Source organism: Gracilinanus agilis, chromosome 5, assembly GCF_016433145.1.
Source record: "Gracilinanus agilis isolate LMUSP501 chromosome 5, AgileGrace, whole genome shotgun sequence".
Classification (NCBI taxonomy): Eukaryota; Metazoa; Chordata; class Mammalia; order Didelphimorphia; family Didelphidae; genus Gracilinanus; species Gracilinanus agilis.
The window spans coordinates 110,992,440-111,004,200 of NC_058134.1; the positions used below are offsets into that span (position 1 = coordinate 110,992,440).

An 11,761-nucleotide genomic window follows, 5' to 3' on the forward strand; every position below is an offset into this window, starting at 1 on the left:
ATGGGATTAACTCTACCCTGCCCATTTTTAGATTTAATCACCAAAAGTGTAAAAACCCCACTTATACTTGAGTGGGGGAAATCTGTAACCCACATGTGTGAAAGTTGGTGACGAATCAGAACCTACCGATTGCCCCCTGGGCAGTCCTAAGCAAAGTGTTAGCTGTAATTGGTACATGTAGAAAGCAGAGGAAGGCACAGGAAGTGATGCAAAAGAAGCACCTTTAAAAAGGAGTGACAACTTCCTGTGGGCACTTCTTTCTGAGGAGTTAGGAGTTCACGTTGGAGGCTGATGAAGAATCTGCTTACTGGACCTGAGACCTTGGACTTGATGAGACTGTTCTTAAATCTTTCCCTTTGAACTAACACGTGGTGAGTGAAAAAGACTGACTCCTTCCTGGATTTTTTCTGAAGGGACTCTCCTCTTAAGAGAGGCTTTGTAACTGAAGTCTTTGCTTTATTCATCCCCAGGCCCTTGGCCCTTGGCCCTTGGCTCAAGGCTGATGCCCCTTTGGCTGAGGACTAATTAACACTGCCTGGGTTGAGCCAGGGGCTAGAGCAAAAAATTAGCCTGTTAGGTTAGATATCTTGCCCTATCCTCTCTGATTTTCTTACTTTCACTCTCTCTTCCTATTTGTAAATAAGCTGCCATAAAAGTCATTTTGATTTGAGTCTTTCATTTGGAATCGAATCAATTCCTGGCAACCACCCTCTTGTATATTCAGTCCAACCATAATTTTTACCCCCTTTTACAGAGGGGAGCAGAATTCACAGTGTGGCCCATAGCTAGAGGACACAGGAGCACTGGGGCCACAACCTTCCCTCTCTCCACAGGCATTTCTCATCACCCACCCTCTTACCGAGAAGCACAATGGGAGCGCTTCTTCCCTTCCCTGTCTGGATTAAGGGGAAGAAAGGGGGGTGAGGTTGGAGGTGTGTGGTACTCAGTCTGGGGGAGGCAGAGCCCAGCATGCCATCTCTAAAAGGTTTGCTATTACTACTTTAGATCTGAAGGAAATTGGTGTGTTTTAATCACTACTCTTCACTGACGGTCCAGGGTAAGGGGAAGAATGATGCTATCTTCAACAAAAATAAGAAGTTAAAGAAATAGAATAGGTCATAAGTGGGGGCAGCTGGGTAGCTCATTGGATTGAGAGCCAAGCCTAGAGATGGGAAGTCCTGGGTTCAAATCCGGCCTCAGACACTGCCCAGATGTGTGACCCTAGGCAAGTCACTTGACCCCCATTGCCCACCTTTACCACTCTTCCACCTAAGAGCCAATACACAGAAGTTAAGGGTTTAAAAAAAAGAATAGGTCATAAGTAAGCTTCCTAAGAAATGAAAGCATCAGGATCAGATGGATTTTACAAGTGAATTCTACCAAAAATTTTGTTCAGTCATTCAGCTGTGTAAGATTCTTTGTGACCCTATGGATTATACCAGGCCCTTCTATCCTTCACTACCTCTTAAAATCGGTCTAATGGTTTGAATGAGAAAGAAAAGAGAGCTGTCTAGAAAGATCAATATAGGTACACATGAAAGTAGAAAATATACTTAATCAACCAATAAGGAAACTAAGAATAGAGGATAGAGGTAAAAAAAATCAGATACAAGAAAATATCAGGAACACAAGGCAATAATGAACAGAGGATTGGCATGAATGCTTTGGGCAAAAGGCCTTTTTAAAATCTATGTTGAGGGGGCATCTGGGTAGCTCAGTAGATTGAGAGCCAGGCTTAGAGACAGGAGGTCCTAGGTTCAAATCTGGCCTCAGATACTTCCTAGCTGTGTGGCCCTGGGCAAAATACTTAACCCCCATTGCCTAGTCCTTACCACTCTTCTGCATTGGAGCCAATACACAGTATTGACTCAAAGATGAAGGTAAGGGTTTACATTTAAAAAAAATAAATAAAATATATGTTGAGGACAGAGGAAAATAAAAAGTAAAAGGCCCATTGCTTAAAGTGAAAGGAATTTATGATGATAACAAAAGATAAAAAAGAATGTGGAACTTCTGTGTTGCTTCTGTTTCCTTTACTTAGGAGAATTGTTTTCAGGTTAGAAGACAGACTAAAAATAGTTAACAGGAAAATGGAAACAAGTGAGATAATTTTGAGAGAATAATACTTAACTGCTTTCAATGAGTTTAAGCATTGGACTGAGGAGAATGAGACCTCCTCATAAGGATTGTAGTAGGAGGCCTCCACTCTCAGAACCTGCTATCACATGTAGAGGAAAATACCAACTCTACCTGAAACACCAAACCATCTTAGAAAACAGTCCTTTAGCTCTCAGGTTCCCTCAAGTTCCATGGTGGATGGGATTCAGATAGGATGCAGCAGACTCATATATGTGGAAGTAGAACTCACTTTGCCCTGTGCCTACCACAACTGATTGAAAAAATACTAATGCTTTATCCTTCTATATATATTAGTAGGAGACTGACATCCAAAGCTTCTGCCTACATCACCATTCCCCATCACTAGAACTAAGATGGTAGAACTTTAACTCCAACCCTCCCCTCAACCCAGAGCCCACTGTCATGTGTAGAAGTACCACTTATTCCACCATGTTTCAATGAACCATTTGAGAATACAATTTCTCTAGCCTCTATAATTATCAAAAGCCCAGATATTAGGCCTCTTTCCACCATAACAGCCTTGCCTAGTGTAGTCTAGGAACCAGATGCAAGCACTATGTAGAGGGTATATTATAGATGAGCATCATCCTCCAACAACTGGGAGAAGCAAAAGAACATGAGTTCAGTCAGGCCCTGGGGTGGGGGCAAGAGGAGCTATTCACCACATGTTTATGAATCTAGATGCTGGACCTAATATCCTTGCTAGTTTAATTCCTTATTTCCTGATGACTGAGAGAGAATAGACTGATACTGATTTCTGGCATCACAAAGTCCTAGAGGGTAGGAGCTCCAGTAACCTGATACTTTTCTTGTGGCTAGTAAACTTCCAACTCCTCTTCTCTAATGATTCAGATTTTGTCTTCCATATTCAAAGTTTCATCCATTTTCTTGCAATCATTCTTCACTTCCCTCATCTTCAATGACTTCGGGTAGTCTCTACATAACATCTCTTTCCTCCTCTGCCCTCTACCTTCCATTATGCCCTCTGGAACACCCTTTCTATTATTATGAAATTTCCCTTCATTTTAGATTTCTTCCTTTCATACTCCTTCCATCTTCTTGTAGTGGTTGAAATCTGGCTCCCAGTGGGAGAGGGTATTTTTACTACTTTGGCTAAAGATAAAATTAACAGCAAAATAAGGGATGAAGGAGGTCACAAAAAACAAAACAGATACTTCTCAAACCGAAACTTTAAAGCTTTTGTCTGAAAAAATAATTACAGCTAGAACAAGGAACATAGCAGAGGAGAAAAGTATCTTTATGAAGTTTTTCTGGGTAAAGGATTGTTCCATCAACTTTCCTTTGTTTAGAGCTTCTAGCTGATGAAGGATGCTTATAGATGGCTTCCAAAAATCACTAGCCTTGGCTACTTTAATCCATACTATTAAAGAGAGTATACATTTAGGGCAGCTAGATGGCTAGGTAAATAGAAAGCCAGGTCTGGAGACAGGATGTCCTGGGTTCAAATCTGGCTTAGACATTTAAACTCAATTGCTTAGCCATTAAGGCTCTTCTGCCTTGGAAATGATAACTAGTATCCATTCTACATAGAAGGTATAGATTTTTTTAAAAAGTATACATTTTAGACATACCACATTCACTAGCTGATCCACCCACCAACTGGAAGAACTGCTGGGCAATTTTCAGATGATCTCTCTGAAAGGCAAAGAAATCCATTCATGAGTCAATTAAGCAGATTAGATCAATATATTTAATGAGAAAATAATATCATCTTATTACTAGGTGCTGCTTTGATGTTCCAAAATACTTTCACATATCGTTTCATTTAGACCATGCAAAAATTGATCCTATTGCTAAAGAGAAATTGGAAAACTGGAAATGAAGAAACTTGCATAGGAAGAAAAGGAAAAATCAATCAACAAGAACAAGTACTCAATGTCTAATCCACTCAAGGAACTGAAAACATTATTGACATTAATAAAACACTTTAATTTTATTTTTATTTTCAATTCCACATTAACATTTTTTTAAGGCAATGGGGGTTAAGTGACTTGCCCAGGGTCACACAGCTAGGAAGCATCTGAGGCCACATTCGAACCCAGGACCTCCCAATTCTAGGCTTGACTCTCAATCCACTGAGCCACCCAGCTGCCCCCAACATTTATTTTTTTAAAAAGAAAAATGTATCTCACTTCTGAAGCAAGAATCATAGGATAGCCTGTCTTTGAAAAAGGATATTTACTCTCAGCCAAAGAAGGCTAAGCATATATTTATATTTCTACATAACCAGCATCAATAGCAATATCATTACTCTAAATGATTGTGTATGAGAAGGTTTTGAAAATAGTAACTGCTATATAAAATGTTGCTATATATAAAAGCTGATACACATAAGGATAAAAAAAATGAGTTTTTACAAGGAGTTTATATTACCGTCATCATCTAACATATATCATAGTATTGCTAGGATGTTTGTACAATTTTTAAAAATCCTCATATGCTATATGAATAAATAGAAATTTGGAGGAGGGGTTTGAACTATAAAACTATGCTGTGACTGAACTTGCTTGATAGGAACAATGATTAGGGATGTAGCTTGGTCAATGGAAAATGATTATTCTTAGTGTTAAGGGAAAGCAGCAATTGCTTACCAAATATCCCATAATATTTGATAGAAGATGTACAGAAATAAATGGTCTTTTTTATTAAACCCTTCCCTTCCATCTTAGAATAAATACTAAGCATTAATTTCAAGGCTGAAGAGCAGTAAGGGCTAGACAGTTGGGTTTAGTGACTTGCCCAGGGTCACACAGCTAAGAAGTGCATGAGGCAGATTTGAACCCAGGACCTTCTGTCTCCAGGCCTGGCTCTCAATTCACTGAGCCACCTAACTGCCTCTGAAATGAATGGCATTACAGAATGACATATTTATTTGAGAAAACACTATCAGTTGCATTTTTAGCCTTATAATCATCCTTCCTATTTACTATAAATCTAAAGTCAGTAAATATCAGAAATTTTATACTTACCAAACCCATTTCTTGTCCAAGAGCTGCATTAACTACCCCCTTGAGAATGTACTCCTAGAAATACAGAATATGATTTTAATAAAGATAGGAAAGATGTGGGCTTAGTTAGGATTTTTCAAATTCATTTGCAATGCTTCCATATCCCTAACCCTAAGCATGTTGTTTTACCTAGTTATAGCAATAGCTATCTGAAATATGCTTCTTAGTTTTTACTTAGTTTCCAAGAGATGTGTATTTATGTGCTAGAATAAACTATTTGTTTTTGTGTTCTTTTCAACTTTATATCAGAGATATATTTTTAAAAAGCAACTTTGAGAACAGGTCCTGGAATCAATAAAGATTCATCTCTAGCTATTATATCTCCATTGTCCTTGTGTAAGATCCTATACCCATTATTGAGTTTCAGAATGCTGAAGAATTCACTACTTGTACAATTGAAAATAAACGACACTAACTTTTAGTAGAAAACATTAAAAGATTAGGTATATCCAGGTTACATTTAACAATAAGTTTTGTTATAACTACATCAGAGTGCACTTAATGGGATCTGCTCTAACACCACTTTGGTTACTTTTTGATTATTCTAGCTAAAAAGTCCCAATTAAATGATTATTTTGATTAATGATACTTCAAAATAAGAGTAAGGACAAAGCTTACCAAACTGGGATATATCTCTGGTTTGGACTCCATAATATTTAGAAGTCCACAGTTTTTACTGGTGAATTTTATGTATCCATAATTTTGGGGTCCATCACTGCTATAGACATAATAATTTTTATATACCAGCCTTTTTGAAGAACTGAGAATATGCAAAGTAGGTCAATAAGAACTCAGGACATTTACCTCCAACATCTCTATGTTTTAGGAAAATTATTTCCTAGATTAATATACACATCTCTTCTGGGAATTCTCAAGCTAGGATCTCTTTTCATGAGCCTTTAGATCTACCTTCCTAAACCTAAATAATTTTCTCTCAAATTTTCTGCATTATAAAACATAAAAATCACAAAAATTGGTAAACATCTATAACCATGAACACTTATATTTACAAAAGAAAAGAAAACTCTATAAACTGTTTCTTATTTAAAGACTACGTAAAACCCAGTGGTGCCCAAACACCCTCCTCCTCAACTTCCTATTCCTTGTGAACTTCCCATGAGCCCTTCTGAAGGTCCTTTTGCTATCTCCTGGGTATTTTTAAAAGCTAATGGCTATTTCTTTCATTCTTTTCTTCTCTCTGAAGCTAATTTTTATAATTTTTTACATTTCGATAATATTCTGCTCCATTCATATGCTATAATTTATTCAACCATTCACCAACTGATGGGCACTTGCTGTTACTAATTCTTTGCTCCAAAAAAGTGTTGCTATAAATATTTTAGTATATTTGGATCCTTTCTCCTTGTCTTTGATCTCTTTGAGGTATATATGCCTAGCAAGACATTACTGGGTCAATAGAATTAAGCTCTACTGGTTTTCAATGGATTAGAAATAGTGAGAAAAGAAAATGTTATCAATTACCTGAGGAGTTGTAGGTTCTAGATCCTTAATTAAGTTATAAGCCTCTTGCACATCATCTGAAATACCAAGAAAATTTAGTGAGAATATATTCTAGACAGTTCTTGTGATTCTAAAACATTCTTGAAAGAGAGGTTAAGAAGGGTTAAATACATTGATTCTGAATTAATGGCTCTACTTCAGAATCCACTTAACAAACTGCAGTAAAATCACTCAAAGTTATGGTTCCAAAGCTCAAAGGGGCTTTAAAGACCAACCCATCCAGCCCTTTTATTTTATAGATGAGCTAAGAAACACCATATAACAGTGTTTTACCCCACACAGAGGATGGAGAAAGCACTCCCATTGGGCTGCTGGGTGGGGGCTGTGAAAAAATGTCATCAGGCACTGTGGAGAGGGAGAGGGGAGCAGCTTTGCTTGAGTCCCTTTGCATTTCTAGTAATGAATGGGGGGAGGGGGTGTGCTCTGTGTGCCATCTTTGGCACTTGTGCCATAGGTTCGCCATCATTGTCATATAGTGATTATTTGGCATCTTTGTTTTGAAAAACAACATTAAGTATTTTTATTTAAATGATGGTTACCAAGTACTGGGGTTCAATTCAATAAAAATATTTATTAAGTTCATGCTCTGGGCAAGATGCTGTGCTAGGCACTGGAGTTATAAAGAAGGGGCTTACAATTTAATGGGGAGGGAAGGGACATACATAACTATCATATGAGGGAAAGCAGGAGAAGGACAAAGAAGGACCAAAATGCTATTAAAATATAAGTTGAGAAAAAGCCATTTCAGCTCCTGGGTAAGACAGAGTTCGAAGCAAGCCTTGAGGGAGATTCCATTTGACTGGATCTTTGGAAGGGAAGGACTTTAAAAGATAGAGACAGGGTGGGGGAAGAGAGAGTGATGAAGGATGAATATTCCATTACAGGCAAAGGTGAATGGGTGACACTATTGAAGGTACTAAGAGAAGAGGACAGAGCAAGGATAGGAGATGGAGAGTTATCCACTTTGGCTGGAATGACATTAAAAAAATAGTATCCCAAAAGTCTTAGTGCAGTTTTATTCTTTAAAAATGCACTAAGACTTTTGGGACAGCCAACATATATGGTAAAGATTGTAGTCAGAATGTGGTAATTATTGAATACCCAAACCAGGAGTGGACATTATACTGACTTTACAGAGGGGAGCGACTTCATGTTTTTAAGTAAAGGAATGTCATGTTAAAAGAATTCTGCACTTGCTAAAAATACTTCAATTCTTCAAAAATTCTTTCCTAATAACAGGAGAAAACCTGTTACTAGATGGACCATTGATTGGCTGATTGTCTTTACAATAGGATTTCTCAATATTATTACAGGATTGGTTAATAACTTAGTCATAAAACAATATTGATTCCAGCAAAGTTATATGGCATATGCCTGTAGTAGAGGCAATGCCACAGGGCAAATGCCATATGCCATTTTCTAACATCTAACACACGACTATTAATTTATTTTCTTTTGATAACACAGTAATTAAGTCTCACTACTTAAAAAAAAAATCTTTACCTTCCATCCTCAAATTAATACTGTGCATTGGTTTCAAGGCAGAAGAGTGGTAAAGGATAGGCTGTGGGAGTCATTTGGGATTTGCCCAGGGACACACAGTTAGGAAGTAAATATGAGGTCACATTTGAACCCAGGACCTCCTGTCTCTAGCCCTGACTCTCAATCCACTGAGCCACCTAGCTGCCCCTAAGTTTCACTACTTCTAAGTATTCAATATGTTCTAGTCATGGAACTTAGTTTAGTGGATTATAACACAAGAGTGAATTATCTAAATTAGTATATTATCTAAATTTTTTATCTTCCCCAGGACCTGATATACTGCACAGGACTCAGGACAGTAGGTGTTCAATTAATATCTGTTGAAGACTGAATGACTAAATGGCATATAGCCCTATTATGCATTTATATTTAATAATATATTTCTGCTTTTACATTTCATTTTCCCAATGTTTTCATTCTTATTGAGAATAATAAGCACTAATGTAAAACAACTGCTTGTTACATTAGTCATATTTTGGTTTTAAATAGTTACATAGTAAATAAGATTTCTTTCATTCCTTGAAAAGGTTCCCTAGGGGGCAGCTGGGTAGCCCAGTAGATTGAGAGCCAGGCCTAGAGATGGGAGGTCCTAGGTTCAAATCTGGCCTCAGACACTTCCCAGCTGTGTGACCCTGGGCAAGTCACTTGACCCCCATTGCCTACCCTTACCACTCTTCTGCCTTGGAGCCAATATTGGCTCCAAGACTAAAGGTAAGAGTTTTAGAAAAAAAAAAAAAAAAAGAAAAGAAAAAGTTCCCCAGCTGGGAAGACTTCCACCAGAATGAAATCCACCAGAACAAAGAAAGCAGAATTCGCTTGATAACAACTTGTAGATCAAGAGAGTTTTAACCATTTTTCTTTTGTCATGGAGCTCTCTGATAATCTGTGAAGCCTAATATGCCTGGAGTTTGTCATTCATAGCTGAAGGAAATGCTAAGTTTCAGAGATAGATTAATGAAAATAATACTTTTTTTTCCTTCCAAGTTTTTAGATCCTCTAAAAACTATCTACAGGCCCCAGGTTAAAAGTCCCTGATTTAGAAGGTCATCTGGTACACTGAAAGGTTAAGTGACTCCCCAGGTTCATACAGACAGTATATGCCAGAGGTAAGACTTGGAGTCATTTTGAATTGACACTGGGGTCAACTCTCTATCCAATATGCTTTGCTGCCTCACACCACACACTATAACAAATTCTAACTGGATTAGAGGCCGAATAAAAAGTAATAAAATTTTAAAATAAGAGGAAAAAAGAAATAAAATAGTCTGTTCCAATTATGGAGAAAAGACACATTTGAATCTAAGGGAAGAAATTTCTAGAGACATTCAATAGACAGAATTACAGAAAGAAAAAGGATTCTGATCTACAAAAACCTAATGTTTCTACAATTAAAAGAAACAGATTATGGGAGAAAGACAAAAAGTCTGACATCTGAAATCTACAAGAAACATTCCTAAGAGTAAGTCACACTCTTCATTGGAGTTATGGTGAAAGGAAATGGACAATTTTTTTCGACAATTTTCAAAGAAGAAAGTACAAATTAATAACGTGAAATGCTGTTCAAATGGTCTGCCTAAATAATAGCCAGAAAATGTCAATTAAGACAACCTTAAGATATTACTTTTATAGTACATTCAATAAATTTGTAAAATTAAAAAAATTTTTCATGTTGTGTAAAATGGAATTCTTGGTTCTCTTTGAGTTCACACTTGTTAAAAAGGAATCCTTTGTTCTCTCTACTTAGTTAACATTTTTGTTGGCAATAACTTTGAATCAACAAAAACTTGAATTAGGTGGGAGAAACTTGAAAGCCACTTAGTAAGTTCACACCTTACTTGATGATAGGTGGGAACGAGCTAGAAATTTAATAGTTCACACACTTAGAAAGGTGTGACTCCAAAGGTGAGAACTCAGACAATTTGGAAGCTGTTATTGGCCCCTGTGAAAAGGGGCAGGGACAGAAAACCACCAGGAAAGCAATGAAGGCAGGCTGGTAAAGGAATCTGGTGAAAGAGGCTAGTAAAGAGTGAACTCCAAGAAGAGAGTCACTCCAAGAAGGAAGTTGGCTTAAAGAAGAAGATCGACTCAATGAAAAAAGCAGGCCTCAGGAGTCACCTTTAGCTCCAATTGTAGTCTTGGGTGAGTGGATAACTGGTTTCCCTTCCTGCCTTCTGGAGATAGTTTAATTCTGATTAAAGGTTAACAAGTCCTGGCTGAGCCAAGCACTGGAACAATATTCAGTTAGATAGGCTAATGTCTTTTCTACCCTTTTGTACTTTCACTCTTTCTACCTCTTTTATAAATAAAAGATTTATAATTTTCATATATTTAGCCAAACCATTAATTTTAACACTTACAGTTGGCAGCATTATATGGAAACAGGCACCCTCTTCCATAGGTGGGAACTGGTGCAATCTTTTTGGAACTCATTATGACAAAGTAAAAGAACAACAAAAAACTGATGATTCTGGGACCCAGTGAGCCTTTTGCCAGGGCTTTATCCTAAAGATCAAGACCAATATTTCCTTACCCTGACGAAGATAGTAAATCACTAGGTTTAGTCTAGCTTCAGGAATAACATCGACCAGGGGAGGCAAAACTTGCAAAGCACCTTCACCCCCTCGGAAAACAACCTATAGAGAAAAAAGTCATATGTTAGGTTAGTAGTTAGTGAAGGCATGGAGAGAGGGAATGCTAGAGTAGCTAGACTGGGAAAGAGCTGCTACATATTCCTGAACAATTGATATCTAACATAACTTCAGAAAACTTGGGTTTATAGAGAAATAGTAGTTTATCCATTATTTAAATTGTCACTCTATCTTTCTGTCAACTTTTTGCTCTTTCCTACTTAAATGTACTTTCTTGGAATGCCCTTTCATTCCTCTCCAAATCTTACCTACCTTTCAAATTATACTTCAATGAAGTCTTTCATTATTCCAACCTGCATTGCACTCTCTTTATTTAGCATCTGCTACTATCCTCTTGTTAAAATTCTCTAATTATTTTCTATGTTTTTAAAACCCACGAGGTCCCTAAAGTAAGTAAATTATGTATTAATACTTCTTTTGTATTTCCCTTCCTCCCAGCAAAGCATTCAATATACATTTATTTGTTTCTTGGCTTGTAGTTGAATGCTATTTACCTATGAAATTTCCTGCACACATCCTTTTATAGGGTGTATACATTACATTTATACAATGTACTACAATAGGATAGAAGCCAAACTATTCAAAATTGGAACCCTTTATTTACCAGATTGTGCTTGATAAGTTCCTTAGCAAATTCAAAGGAGGAAGAGGCATTGTCCATTAGGCTCTTGAGTTCTGCCTAAAATTCAGAAAAGACACAAGTATAAGAATTTATAAGAGTTTTATTTCCTCAGCATCTTATTATATCTTAATAATGCTTTGCAAAGTGCTTTCATGTATATTATTTATGTGTATGTATATATATACATGCAGGTATATACATATTATATATATATATATATATATATATATATATATATATATATATATATATATATATAT

At 36.8% G+C, this 11,761-nt stretch overlaps 1 protein-coding gene across 1 annotated transcript in view; it reads right to left on the reverse strand.

The window, feature by feature from the left end:
- The window catches only part of TTC26 (tetratricopeptide repeat domain 26), a 58,621-nt gene that overhangs the window by 19,315 nt on the left and 27,545 nt on the right, over window positions 1–11,761 (reverse strand). Inside the window, exons 8-12 of the mRNA XM_044677730.1 lie at window positions 11,484–11,558; window positions 10,762–10,864; window positions 6,651–6,706; window positions 5,130–5,183; window positions 3,732–3,795 (exon numbers count right to left, since the gene is read on the reverse strand). Of these exons, the coding sequence (XP_044533665.1) occupies window positions 3,732–3,795; window positions 5,130–5,183; window positions 6,651–6,706; window positions 10,762–10,864; window positions 11,484–11,558 (352 nt within the window). The remainder of the gene's footprint in view (window positions 1–3,731; window positions 3,796–5,129; window positions 5,184–6,650; window positions 6,707–10,761; window positions 10,865–11,483; window positions 11,559–11,761) is intronic.